The sequence below is a fragment of the Vombatus ursinus genome, unplaced genomic scaffold, assembly GCF_900497805.2.
Source record: "Vombatus ursinus unplaced genomic scaffold, bare-nosed wombat genome assembly UNPS02014808.1, whole genome shotgun sequence".
Lineage (NCBI taxonomy): Eukaryota > Metazoa > Chordata > Mammalia > Diprotodontia > Vombatidae > Vombatus > Vombatus ursinus.
This window is the reverse complement of record NW_020954586.1, coordinates 3,851,546-3,865,483: the sequence shown is the minus strand read 5'-3', so window position 1 is coordinate 3,865,483 and position 13,938 is coordinate 3,851,546. Positions and strand designations below refer to the sequence as shown.

Below are 13,938 nucleotides of genomic sequence, written 5' to 3'. Positions count from 1 at the left end.
GTGGATAGGGCACGGGCCTTGTAGTCAAGAGGACCTGAGTTCAAATCCAGCCTCAGACACATAATATTTCCTAGCTGTGTGACTCTGGGCAAGTCACTTAACCCCAATTGCCTCACCAAAAAAAAAAAAAGAAAGAAAGAAATATGCACCGTCTTACCATAGACCTCCCACCTCTGCGAAGGGTTAGGGAGCCTTCTCACATATCTTCTTTGGGGCTATGCTTGTTCTTTGTTGTTGAGTCCTATCCAACTCTTTGTGGCCCTACCTGGGGTTTTCTTGGTAGAGATACCGGATTGGTTTGCCATTTCCTTCTCCAGCTCATTTTACAGATGAGGAAACTGAGGCAAACAAGGTGAAGTGACTTGACCAGGGTCACACAGCTAGTGAGTGTCTGAGGCCAGATTTGAACTTAAGTCATCCTGACTCCAGGCCTAGCACTCTACCCACTACACCACCCAGCTGACTCCCTTGCTCTTTGTAATTTTTCAACATTGAGTTTTGATTGTTTTGTGATGGTTCTTTCCATTTACATTGTTGTAATCATTGTGTATATTGTTTTCCTGACTCTGCTGCCCTCATTCTGGATCAGTTCATGTGACATTTTGGAGAATTTGGGGCTTCAATGTTGGGGTACTTATTTTATATAAGTCTCACCTAACCATACTATCATTGAGCCCACACCTTGCTCTCCTCTCTCCCTATGAGCTGCTTTCTTGCTGCCTACAAACACACCCATGCAGGGGTGTGCTGGTAAATGTTTAGGAACCATCTCTCCAGGGGGAAAAATGTAAGGCAGGACCCATTTTAAAGTATAATCTACACTATTAAAACTTTCTTAAGTTAGACAATGAACAAAACGATAATTCAAGCCCTGATTTGTAGCAATTTCCAAGTTGTAAATGCTCACAATGAAAATTTAAGCAGGTTGGAGCAGGCTCCAGGACACCCAGGCACCTGCATCTCCCCATCCTCAAAAAAGCCCTCCATGATTTGTCCATCCCCACTATCTTAATGTCTCTCCCCTCCCTTTAGTAGCTCAGTTCTTTTCAGGTCACCTGCACTAGCTGCTTCGACTCACCTCTCCTCCCTCTAAAATTACCAATGATCTGCTAATTGCTTTAATAACTGCTTCTCAGTCCTCATCCATCTTAACTTCTCCGTAGCCTCTGACACTGTTAGCCACCCTTTTCTCTTCTTGGTTACACTATTCTCTCTAGGTTTCCCTGATACTGCTCTTTCCCGGTTCTCCTCCTCCATGTCTGACGGCTCCTTCTCAGTCTCCCTCCCTTGCTGGACAGCCGGGTAACTGTGGCTGTCCCCCAAGACTTTGCCCTGCACCCTCTTTTCTTCTCCCTCTATACTAAGTCACATGGTGATTTCATCAGCTCCCATGGGTTCAGTTATCTCTGAGCAGGTGATTCTCAGATCTACTTATGCAGCCCTAACTTCTCTGCTGACCTCCAGGCTTACAAACTTCCCCCTGGATATCTCAGACTGGGGATTCTGTACACATCTTAGACTTCCTAACTTTGCTGCTCCTGGTGAGAGCACCACCATCCTCCCCGTCCCTGAGGCTCACCTCAGCCCATAGCCCAGCAGTAGTCAAGACCTGTTGATTCTACCATCACAGCACCTCACCAATACGCCCCCTTCTCTCCTCTGACCCCCCCATTCACCCACACACTGGTGCAGACCTTTTCACCTCACTCCTGGACTATGGCAATAGCCGCTGGGGGATCAGCCTTCCTCCAGCCTCTCCCCACTCCAGTCCATCCTCCATTCAGCCACCAAAGGGATTTTCCTAAATCCCAGGTCCCATCAGGTCACTCTCCTTTCCTGTCCTGACCCCCCAAGCAATCATCTCTAGTGGCTCCCAAGGGCCTTAAGGATCAGACATAGACTCCTCTGTTTGGCTTTAAAAGCCCTTCGTATCCCGGCCCCTTCTCACACCTGATACTCTCTTCCACCTTCTCTGAATGCAGTGACATTTCCTCCTTGTTCATGGTATATTCCATCTCCCTACCCCAGGCATTTTCTCTGGCTGTCCCCCACACCTGGAAAGCTCTCCCTCCTTTTCTGTGCCTCCTGATTTCCCTCGAGTCCCAACTAAATTCTTACTTTCCACAAAAAGTTCTTCCCAATTCTCCTTCATGTTCTTTCTCTCCAAGTCAGCTTGCCTCTAGCTTATTTGTAGATTGATTTCTGCACATTGTCTCCCTCGTTAGACTGTGAGCTCCCTGAGGTCAGGGACTGTCGTTTGCCTTTCTTTGTATTCCCAGTGTTTAGCTCAGTGCCTGGTATATAGTAGGCACTTGATAAATGCTTATTGACTTGAGTTTCCACAAGAATAACATTCGTTTTGGGGGCTTTTTTTGGAGAGTCAATTGGGATTAAGTGACTCGCCCTGGGTCACACAGCTAGTAAGTATCATGTGTCTGAGCCACATTTGAACTCAGCTCCTCCTGACTCCACGGCCAGTGCTCTATCCACTGCTCCACCTAGCTGCTCCCAAGGGTAACATCAGTTACTCAGGTATGATACAAAAATCTAGCTAAGATATATCCAACAATCTCCCCGACCTACCAGTCTCATAAAGCTATCAAAAAAGGAAATCTGGTCTTGTTTTTGATGAAGCCAGGCCCCTCTTGGACATCACTGCTTCCTTTTCTAGACCCGTATCCCTTTTTAATAAAAGCATTCTAGACTCTCGCCAGGAGGCAACGTTGAGCTCCTTGGCTGACATTTTGCAGCCTCCATTCTTTTTCCTCTTCTGTAGTCCTGGGTTTCCCCTTTGATCCCGAAGGATCCTTCTGAGTTAACTGACAAGGGCTCAGCAATGACTTCTGCTTGTTTCTGGCTTCCAAAGCTGTGCCTCTCACCTGGACCTCCGAGGGCCGGTGGCCTTGAACTCTGAGAATCCCTAGAAGGATTTGCCTCCCCAGGAAACTGAGTCAGCAGTGGCTTAAGGGGGCACACCGCTGTGGTTCTGGTGATCTCCAGGGGTGATGTGGGTGTCAAAGAAGGGGAGACTCTGGGGACGGCCTCAGACGATGGAGAGGGTTTTGGCCACTTGCGAAACGGGTTAGCACACAACTGAGAACACTCACAGGGAAGAACTTTGTCCTGCTCTTTCCTAGGCCTGAGCGCCTTTCCTGTGACCAGGAATTGAGTAGGAGAAGCTCTGCTCCTGGCCCGGGGCCCCAGGGCAGGGCCGGCAGCTCTGGACTTTCCCACTCCCCTGACACTTCCTCGTGGGCTGATTCCTCCCAGACATTTATTTGCCGAGAATGTGGTGGGCCCTTTTCCACACACATAGGACAGAAAGGGTCTTGGGGAAGTTCTGAAATCCTGCTCTAGTTGTGGTGCTCCCATCTTCTCTGGCCACCCTGACCTGCAGTGAGTCAGTGTGCTCATCTGTAAAATGGGCCGCCGTCAGGGCCCACATGACCAGCTAAGCTGTGCTCTTCTTGCCCAAAGACCCGGGCTCCAGCTATGCCTCTGACCACTTCCAGCTGAGTCCCCACGGACAAATCACTTAACTCCTCCAGTCCCTGGAATAACAGGGGGCTCCTGAAACCTTCAATGGGCCATTTGTAGATTTAGAGCCAGAAGGGACCGCAGGGGCCATTTTGCAGCCGGGGAAACTGAGGTCAAGCGACCTGCCCGGGATCACTGAGCTGGAGTCTGGGGAGGGACCTGAGCAGGTCCTCCTGGCTCCAAGGCAGCCCTCTACACCCACACAACTGCCCATGTAAAGTGTTTTGTGGCCGGGAGGCTTATCACCTGTTACACCCAGCAGGCAGGGCAGAAGGGAACCCTTCCCAAACCCCTTTTATAGATGGGGAAGACTGAGGCTTGGAGAGGCAGCCCTGTCTTGTACAAGGACAGAGGGTCCGGGGTGAAAGGGCTCTTAGAAACCACTGAGATCTATTTTCATTTGACAGATGAAGAAACTGAGGCAGGCAGAGGCTGAGTCACTTGTACAGGGGCACCGGGCTAGGACTTGTCTCAGGCTGGGCTGGGGCTCGGCTCTCGTGCATTCCACACCAAGCTAGGTTCCCTGCCCGGGGTCGGAGCCCGGCCCCGCTCCGGAAGGCCCAGCACGGCAGGGCTCAAAATGTCCGCCACCAGGCGAGCAGAGGCCACACGTGGGCAGGCGGCGCCCAGGCGCCACGCGCTCCGCCGCGTTCCGCCGCGTTCCATTCCGCTCCCGAGCGCGCCCCGCCCGCCGGCCAATCAGCGCGCCGCTCCCGCCTCGCGCTCCGCGAGCTCGCGCCCCCGGCGCCCCGCCCCGGCGCGGCTCCCGCCCCCTCGGCCCCACCCCCTCGGCCGAACTCGCTCTGGGATTGGACATGGGCGGGCCCGGGGGCGGGGCGAGGGCGCTGGTTGGCCGCGGGGGCGTCACGGGATCGGGGCGAGCTCCTTTCCAGTCGCGCCGAGGGGGCAGGCTCAGTCTTTCGTCTCAGTCTCGACCAGCAAAGGGTTGCTCGCGGACGGACTCCTGCCCGCGCTCCCCGCCGCCACCGACGTTGCCTGGGCCCCGGCCGACGGATCCGCACCCTCCGCGCCCTAGTCACGCGCCGCCACCATGGTGAAGCTGGGGAAGGTGAGCCGCGGCGGGCTAGCGCCGCCACGCGCACCCGGGGGCTGCGGGGCCTAGCGGGCCTGAGCGCGCGGGAGCGGGGAGGAGCGCGACAGCGCGTGCGCGGCGCGGAGCTCCCGGGAAGTCTCGCGCGACTCGGCGCCGCCGCCACTTCTGTTTCTGCTGCGGGCGGGGAGGCGGAGGGCCCTGGGAGCCGGGAGCCGAGAGCGGCGGGAGGGAAGGCGGGGAGGGAGGCCGCGCGTGCGCGCTGGGTCCCGAAGGGGGAGGGAGTGGTGGGGCGAGGGCTGCCGTGAGGTCATCTCCGTGCGCCGAGTGCCCGACCTGGGCCCCCGCCGGCGCACGTGTGCGGCGCCGCGCACGTGGGCGCGGAGTTCGCCCGCCCGCCATGTGGCTCAGCCTGGCGGGCCGGCTCAGGCCGAGCCTGGCCCGGGTCCGGGTCCGAGTCCGTGTCCGCGTCCGCGGATGGTGGCCTCGGGGGCCTGGGGGATGGGCCAGGCTCAGACCTGGGTCCCTGGTGGCCGCGGGCCCCGGGTTCCTCCTCATCTGTCAAAAGGGCAGTTCTGACCACGTGGCCTCGTGGCCCTGCTGACCCTTGGCTTCCGAATGCCTGATCCCGCCCTCGGGCTGAGGGGGAGGGGGAGGGGGCAGGGGCATTGGCTGATCGCAGGATCCGGGGCGTAGGAGGGGGAGGGCAGCCAGGGTGCCAGGAGAAGGGGAGGGGGCTGGAGTGGTAGTGTGTGGGCAACGCTGTCGCCACGTGCTTCCTTACTGCCCCACGTGGCCTGGCTGGTGGGACGCGGGACGCCACTGAAAGTCTTTCTGGGAAGAAGACCCTGGTACTGCTGAACAGCAGATGTTGAAGCTATTTACCGCAACGTTAGGGGGACGAATTCCCCTGAAACAAGCCGGAGCCCGCATTCTTTATCGGCTTTAACCTCGTGACCTTCCGTTTCAGTGTTCTGGGGGTCTTGCAGCTGACCAGCATTTTCAGATGTTCTGAAGTTGTTGGGATAAAGGAGGGGGGCCAGGAAAGGGGGAACCTTTCCATAGGGAGGACTGCCTGGCCTGAAAGAGGGTGCGTTTTGGGCCCGTTTTGAAGCCGGTAGATTTTATAAATGTGATTGCTGTCCTCCATGCTTGTGGCAGAGCCTACGATAACTTGAGCTGTTGGGATGTGAATGCCATGCTCTTGGTCTTTCCTTCCAGGCTGCTAAAAGTCAAGGTGAGCCAAAGAAAATGGCCCCTCCCCCAAAGGAGGTAGAAGACAGCGAAGATGAGGACATGTCAGAAGATGAAGAAGAAAGCAGTGGAGAAGAGGTAACTTTGCAGCTCTGTCCAGAAACGATTCGTTTTGTTCTGTAAAGAAAAAGAGGAGCGAACTAAACTCTCTTCAGAGTCTGGAAGGGAATTTGTAGGCAAGGATTTGGGTAAAACTTGATGCCGTGCAGTTGCGTGGCATCCGTTCCTTTTAAACCTTAATTACGCGAAGGATAATTTGGGGGCCTAGTCACAGCAATATTCAAATCTGGGTTTGATATAAGGGAGGAATTAATTAAAAGTCCCAGACTATTTTAGAGGGCATTGATTCCTTTCTCATTTAAGGGCAGAGGTAATTCTTGGGCAGACTAGATACTGTACTCATTTCTAAGAAGGATGCTTAGTAATATACATCAGCTAAAAAACACCTCACTTAATGAAGAATTATATGAAATACACTGGGCTTTACCCAGGCCGTGTAAGTGTGGGCTTTCAATGCCTACAACTAGGCAGGACCCCTGCCAGGAGTGTTCCGGAAGGACCCAGCCGCCTTGTTGGGGTGGTTGAGGCCAACCCTGGCGGGTCTGTACATGTGATGTGAGGCTCCTCCTGGGCTGAGGTGATGCTGTCCTTGGGAGGTAAGAAACACTTGATGTTGTTGATTTAGGCACTTTTTAAAAAATTTAGCATCCTTGTTAATGGCGGTACGGACATTAACTTGGGTTGCTGGGGCACGGGTTCTAGTCTGTGAGAAAGTACTTACACTCAAAGTACAGACTTGGCTGCTTTCTACATGTTTGACTTTGTGTTTTCCTTGACTGTAAAACAAGTTAGACCAAATTCTTTCTTAGCTCTGACAGGACTTGGAGGATTGAGAATTTCTGAATCCATGGTCCTTATGTGGGAGCATCTTAGTGACAAGCTGGAATCACAGAACCTTGTTCAGAGAGTAACAGGTACAGAGCAGGAAGAGGCCTCCAAGCCCACGTAGTCCAGCCTCCTTTTGGAGCTGCCTCCTGGGTGCAGAGCCCTCGCAAGCACTAGGGAGATCAGGAAGGGTGATGTAGACCAAACTGTCCCTCAGGGAGCTTATACTCTAGGGTGGAACAAATTGTGTGATATTGTAGCCAGAATAGGACAGAGTAACTGGGGAATTGCCTCGCCCTCTTTGGCAGTCGAATTACACTGTTTGAAGTGGCCACGTACAGTGCCTGGTTCGTGATGCTTTCCTCGCTCCCCCCTTCAAAGCTGTTTTTTGCCCAGGCCTGGCTTTTGAGTACCAGTACTTCATACCTGTATGAGCAAGTCCTCAGGGTGCAGGTTGTAGTGGAAGATGGATAGGTGGTTCAGACTCCGGATCCCTGCACGGGGAGGGAGGGGTGGCACCAGGTCACCTGCCCTGTTTGTTCTGTAGCTCGTTCAGGCTGTCTCGATATTTTTATGTCTTGAGTTGTATTTTCTAGTTTGAATTTCCATTTGTTGTTTCTTTTAGGTTAAAAAGCGTTTTGTAAATTATAACACTTTATCAATAAAAATTATTATTAGGTTGTAGTCCCTCAGAAGAAGGGCAAAAAGGCTGTGGCCACACCAGCAAAGAAGGTACCACCAACCAAAAAGGCTGTTGTTGCCGCCACGCCAGCCAAGAAAGCAGCCGTAACTCCTGGGAAGAAGGCAGCCACCCCGGCCCCCGCCAAGAAGGCGGTTGCCCCCGCCAAGGCCGTTGCCACCCCAGGCAAGAAGGGAGCCACTCCAGCTAAGCCAGCTGCCACCCCAGCCAAAGGGGCAAAAAATGGAAAGAACGCCAAGAAGGAGGACAGTGAGTCTGAAGAAGAGGACAGTGAAGATGAGGATGAGGAGTTTGAGCCTCCCAAAGCCGCAAAGATGGGAGCAACTCCCGCCAAAGAAGACTCCGAGGATGAGGAGGATGAGGAAGACGAGGAGGACAGCGATGAGGAGGAAGATGACGATGGTAATGTTGGTTTCTGTCCCGGTCATGGTAAAGAGGCTTTGTTTGGAAACCTATAAGCTTGCGCTGGTCTTCACTTGGCCCAGAGTTTCAATTCTCTGCCTAGAGTTAGATAGGCTCAGTGGAGGCTGCGTCAGCCTGGAACCCTGGGAAATGGGCCTCGGGCCCTCGGGATGGTCCCGCAGGCGGCTCTGGCGGATTCTCTCCTCAGGCTGAGCAGACAGTCAGGGTCCATCCCTAGTCACAGTGTGATGATCCCTGGTAATAGTGGTGGCGCTGCCTGGGAAGCTTGGAGCATGTTAATAAATAGGAAGGGTGGTCACTCATCTCTGCTCCTTCCCTCGTGGGCAGTACTCAAACAGAGGCGTTCTTTTTAGACTCAGAAGAAGAAGCTATGGAAATCACCCCCACCAAAGGGAAGGCTACTGCCGTGAAAGCTGCAGCAGGGAAACCTGGGAAGGCCCAGGAGTCGGAGGAGGAGGAAGATGACGAAGATGAGGAGGAGGAAGATGACGAAGATGAGGATGACGACGAGGAGGAGGAGGAGGAAGAGGAGGAGGAAGGTAAGGATTGGAGAAAGAAACCTGGAGTCCGTGGTGCCTCCAGGAGTGAATCTGGCCTTTTCTTGGCCCCAGAGCAAGCTGGTGCACAGGAATTGGTTGGGTGGCGCTCATAGTGGGCTGGTGGCAGGAGGTGGTCATGCCTGCTGCTCTTGTCTTGCAGTACCTGTGAAAGAAGCCCCTGGAAAGAGGAAAAAGGAAATGGGCAAACAGAAGGCCCCCGAAGCCAAGAAACAGAAACTGGATGGTGAGTGCAGCCCAAAGCAGGTGTCGGTGGGGGCAGGGGCAGGGGCAGGCGGGCTGCTGACTCGTGGCCGGGCACAGGTGATGATCTGCCAAGGGACTTAATTCTGAATCCTGATAGACGCTCATGGTAATAAGCTGATGTGCTCCTGGGCTTCTGGGTCTCTACAGCGAGGTCAGCTTTCCCACCTTAACACAAGTTGTTTCTTTGCAACAGCTGAAGCATCTACAAATTTCAATCTCTTTGCTGGTAACCTGAATTTCAACAAAACTGCTTCAGAGCTCAAAACCGGCATCACGGACTTCTTTGCAAAAAAGGACCTTACCGTTGTAGACGTGCGCATTGGTGCCACCAGGTAAGTGGCCTGGGTGTTTTCATTTATGAGGGCCCCCCAGAGCTTTTTAAAAGGTGAACACGCCAGTCTTTACTTAGCAGATTTAGTTAGGGTCAAACGGAGCGTTTACCTCTGCAGATTTGACTTGAACACCAGAGAAGCATCTCATGGGGCAGTGGAGTCAGGAAGGCATGGGGTGACTGAAACCCTCGCGCTCTTAGGTGCCTTTTCAGACTGAAGACTAGATCGGGGCCATGCCAAGAGCTCACGTACCCCGTGTGGCCATGTCTGTCTATTACGTGATAGGTATCCGAGGCAGCTGCGCACTCTTGGTGCCAGTGAGCTGGAGGTGGTCTTTGGCACAGGGAAGACCAACAGTCGTATTTTTAAACCTTTTTTAATGCCTCTTTTGTATCTTTGGGAGAGAGGTTTTCTTCTATTTTTAGACGTAGGGTCCCGAGTTGGGGGGAGTTGGCTCCAGGCCACCCTGAGAGACCCCGTCTCTTGAGAAAAGGTGATGTCCTTGGTCTCCTGCTGCTAGGGGTGGCCATCCGAGTCACTGCTGGGATTTTTGCACTGCGCATTTCCCTCAGACCTTCCTAGAAACAGGAGCGTGAAGAAGGCCATGGGGAGCCAACCCTCGCCATGTGTAGCTGTTAGCACTCCCCCTGCCACGTGGGCCTCATCTGAGCGGTTTGGGGAGTTGTGGGTTATTCTCATCCTTAACCAGACCCCGGCCCAGTGGCAGCCTTTTCCTCTCTCTTTTTTTCTTCTTTCCAGGAAGTTTGGCTATGTGGAATTTGAATCTGCTGAAGACATGGAAAAAGCTCTGGAACTCAGTGGCTCCAAAGTGCTTGGCTCTGAAATGAAGCTGGAAAAAGCAAAAGAGAATAAGAAAGGTAGGGGAAGGGGAGGCTCTGAGCTGACCTCTTCCCTGTGGGTGGTGGCTCCTGTTCAGGGCCCTCTAGAAACCCGGCTGACAGGACCTTCTCCTTTCTCTAGACCGAGACGCACGGACGCTCTTCGTCAAGAATCTGCCATATAAAGTAACACAAGAGGAGCTCAAGGAAGTGTTTGAAGACGCTATTGAGGTCAGACTGGTCTGCACCAAGGATGGGACCCCTAAAGGGTAGGTTGGTGTTTGTGGTGGAGGGGGCTTGGGTGGGGTCAGAGAATGAGCCTATGCGATGCAGTGGGACCCACACTGCAAGCCAGGTGCTCTGCCATGGGCTGCCTTTCAGGAGTTCAGAAGCTTATTATCAAGGCTGGGCCACTGAGCCCTCTTTAAAAGGGAGGCTTGGCACCCCTGTGATGATGGATGTGATCTCGATGGAGGTAGAAATGCACACTGCTATGACTGTGTGTGCGCCAAGTGTTCTGGTGGATTGCGAGTCTGAGTCTCACTTTGGTACCTTTGTGTCCCTGGGTAAACCACTTAGAATCAGAATCCAATTTGGTTTGCCTGTGTTAGGGGAAAAAAGAATTCCCTTCTAAAAGGTGGAGGGTGCTTTCCGAATTCAGTTTTTTTCACCTCGGCAGGTAGTCCCTGACACCGGGGGTGTGTAGCAGCCCTCAAGGGAGAGGGAGTCACTGCTGACAGCCGAACTGGCCGTGTGTGGGCACCCACAGTCTGTCAGGGAGCTTGGCCTGGGCCGGTGGAGACCGTACCACAGCCTCATTGCCCAGTGTGTGTAGACCCCGGGCATGATTTTTTTTTGGTCTCTGGTCCACCAGTTTTTGATTCACACCTGGGTGGTGCCTCTTGGGCAGCATTCACCTCTCACATCCTTCCTGTCTTGGAAGTGTTGAATAAACCAATGGCTTGACCCCCCCACCCCCATTTTCCAGAATTGCCTACGTTGAATTTAAGACTGAAGCAGATGTGGACAAGGCCTTAGAAGAGAAGCAGGGCACTGAGATCGATGGCCGAGCACTCATTCTGGACTACACAGGGGAGAAAAGCCAAGGGCAAGAGAACGCCAGAGGGAAGAATAATGCCTGGGGTGGGAGCACCACCAAGCCATCAGACTCCAAGACCCTGGTGCTGAACAACCTCGCCTACAGCGCCACAGAGGAGAGTCTGCAGGAAGTGTTTGAGAAGGCCACGTCCATCAGCCTGCCCCAGAACAACCAAGGCCGACCCAAAGGGTGAGGGGGCCAGCGAGGCACGGGGCCTCTCCAGGCCGGGGTCAGGGGGCTCTTCCAGGGGTCTGAATCTCTTGCTTTCCTGCGTAGGTACGCATTCATTGAGTTTGCCTCCGTGGAAGATGCGAAAGAAGCTTTGAATTCTTGTAACAATATAGAGATTGAAGGCAGAGCCATCCGGCTGGAGCTGAAGGGGCAAAAGGCCACCAACACAGCCCCAAGGAACCGTAAGTGAAGGAGGCCTGGGTGGGGAGGCAGGCTACTGCCATCTCCGTAGGTAGAGGGAGTTTCTTCACCTGGGAGTGGCCAGACCAGGGAAATTGCATTTCCAGATCTTTGCCTTCAAAAGAAAGAGCCATGTAAAATACTAAAGGGGCAGGGGAAGGCTTGGCTTTTTGCAGCTGAAAAAATGATGCTGGATGTGATGACTAATTATCTGAGAATTGCTGATGAAATCTCTAGAAAATTCCTCTAGATAGTCAAGTTCTGATCCAGCTCTCCATAAAGATCTGGTCACAGTTCACCATAGCCTGTGAGCCTACTATGTGCTGACAGGCTGCAGGGCCTCTTAGTGCTGGAGGTGACGTGCCAGCATCTTCTTTCCCCAGAGTCCTACAAAACCTTGTTCGTCAAAGGCCTGTCTGAAGACACGACGGAAGAAACATTGAAAGATTCGTTTCAAGGCTCTGTGGGCGCCAGGATAGTCACAGACAGGGAGACAGGGTCTTCGAAAGGGTACGTGGTGGGAGTCTGCCTAGGGGGGCTTGGTGTCTTCTCAATGAGCTCCGCCCTGTCTACCTGTGACGGGCTGTGGATTCGCACGAGAAGAAGAGAAATTTTCACACCACACTACGCTGTGTCGTGTGTCACCTCTCATCCTGAGGACACTTCTGTGTGGCTGTGAGACACGCTTCCGGGGGTCTTAACGTGGGCCCAGAAAACAGTCGCTCTGATTTGGGAGGTTGGAGGGGTGTTGCAGCATGTCCTGCTCACAGAAAGGATTTGTCTAAGGGGAGGGGAGGTTTCCGGCACTGCCCCCACCAACCTTTGCGTTTGCTGCTGACCCTGTGTTAGGTTTGGTTTTGTGGACTTCAACTCGGAGGAAGATGCCAAAGCCGCAAAAGAGGCCATGGAGGATGGGGAGATCGACGGAAACAAAGTGACCTTGGACTGGGCAAAGCCTAGCGGCTTTGGAGGCCGAGGGGGCGGCCGTGGCGGCGGTGGCGGCGGCCGTGGAGGCTTCGGGGGCCGAGGAGGCGGCAGAGGTGGCCGAGGGGGCTTTGGAGGCAGAGGCCGAGGAAGCTTTGGAGGTAAGGTTGGGGCTGGCTCGGGTCAGATGAGCTCAGACTCAGTGCAAGGGGTCTTGGTGGGCGCTCTCGGTACTCACGGTGGCCCTCTTCTGCACGCAGGCCGGGGCGGTTTCCGAGGAGGCCGAGGAGGAGGCGGTGATAACAAGCCACAAGGAAAAAAGACGAAGTTTGAATAGCTTCCCCCTTTCTCTTTTCCCCTGCCATGTGAACGGACTCTGGGGGTTTTATCCTGTCGTCTACTCACTGACGGAGCCTTCTGAGGACATTCCAAGACAGACGGGCAGCCGGCGGGCGTCTTGGACAAACCTAGATGACATTTCAAGGGAGAGAGCGCAGCGGTTTTGGCTGGATGGATGTTCCATATAAACTTTTTGCAGAGACGGGTGGTAGCTGTGGGAGGTCACCTTTTTGTCTGAGTTGTCTTGAGTTTATAATGTTATACCCCATGTACAAAACCATTTTTTTCCTAAAAATACCTGTAGTGGTGTTTTGTTTCGTTTTTATTCCCTCTTTTTGGCTGTAAAGAAAAAAGGCAAATGTTTTCTCATGGTTCCTGCTTTAGCAGCCTGTCTTAGGACACATTAAAAGGGCCTAACCTGGTGCCAGACTGTTTCCTAAAGGGCTTTCAATCAAGGCACCCAGTGAAGAAGCTGTTGACTCTTGGGAGATGTTACTCCCAAGATATGCATCCCTGGGTTGTGTCTGCCCAAGCATCCTGTGGGCCCCTTAGAGATCTCTGGTGAGGGGACAGCAGCAGCGGGGCCTTTGATGGGTCTCTGTGTTGTTGGAGGCCTCCGTGGGGGTGAGCCAGCCCATGGCGTCCAAGTACCACAAAGCAGTTGTTAGGGTGGTACGGCACCTGCAGAGGGGACTTAGCTTCATGCGGGATTTTAGAAATCCGGTCCTTGGGGGTTAGGAAAGCCCCCAGGGCGTTGGTTGGTAACTGAGGCCCTGTAGTTCTTCCTGGGAAGTAAGTGAAGAAGTAGCATGTTCAGCACGAAGAATGGGTATTTACATCTGTGCACAGGTGCCCCAGAAACCCTGAAAGAAAGCAAAGGGCAGCACATGTGAAAAGGAAACCTTCCACCTGGTTATGGAAGAGGTGTGCCTGAAAACTAGGCTAGGCCTGACAGGGGTGCCAGGAGGGCTTGTATTGAATGCCAGGTGAGCTGGGGGGCGGTGGGGCATAGGAGATGGGGGGAAAACTGCCCAAAACCAAAGCCTGGCCCTCGGTGTTGAGGGGAGAGCTAGTAAAGGGGAGCTCCATTAGACTGTCCCAGTGGCTAGCAGGTTTGTGGACAGTGTTGGGTGGCGGAGCAGAGAATAGGGTCACAGTTGCATCGTTAGCATGAGGCTGTGAGGAATGTGGCTGGAAAGCCATGTGGGTCATTGCCAGGATGTCCTCCCTATAGCTGCTATATCCGGTGGGCAGACTGGTCACTGACAGAAAGACCGAGAGGTGCTGTGCATGCTGGGAAAGGAGACGAGGGAACACTGCATCTTTAGGTAAATAAGGTAG

The 13,938-nt window shown here is 53.6% G+C and overlaps 1 protein-coding gene and 2 non-coding genes across 3 annotated transcripts; all 3 read left to right on the top strand.

The window, feature by feature from the left end:
• Nucleotides 1-4,499: 4,499 nt before the first annotated feature.
• On the top strand, nucleotides 4,500-13,019 carry NCL (nucleolin). Its single transcript, XM_027875284.1, has 13 exons — nucleotides 4,500-4,606; nucleotides 5,810-5,920; nucleotides 7,406-7,829; nucleotides 8,204-8,389; nucleotides 8,550-8,633; nucleotides 8,847-8,985; nucleotides 9,745-9,863; nucleotides 9,967-10,093; nucleotides 10,813-11,112; nucleotides 11,200-11,336; nucleotides 11,718-11,844; nucleotides 12,184-12,419; nucleotides 12,519-13,019. The coding sequence occupies exons 1-13, from the start codon at nucleotides 4,589-4,591 to the stop codon at nucleotides 12,593-12,595; spliced, it is 2,085 nt and encodes a 694-aa protein (XP_027731085.1). The 5' UTR covers nucleotides 4,500-4,588; the 3' UTR covers nucleotides 12,596-13,019.
• Nucleotides 8,704-8,776, top strand: LOC114052690. The gene has a single exon (XR_003570302.1). It is a non-coding gene; the product is annotated as a small nucleolar RNA SNORD82 (small nucleolar RNA).
• Nucleotides 11,526-11,604, top strand: LOC114052692. The gene has a single exon (XR_003570304.1). It is a non-coding gene; the product is annotated as a small nucleolar RNA SNORD20 (small nucleolar RNA).
• Nucleotides 13,020-13,938: the final 919 nt, after the last annotated feature.

Coding starts and splice junctions, on each gene's coding strand:
- NCL (XM_027875284.1), top strand. Junction 10,094..10,812: donor AAGGATGGGACCCCTAAAGG/GTAGGTTGGTGT, acceptor CCCATTTTCCAG/AATTGCCTACGTTGAATTTA. Junction 11,337..11,717: donor CAACACAGCCCCAAGGAACC/GTAAGTGAAGGA, acceptor TTCTTTCCCCAG/AGTCCTACAAAACCTTGTTC.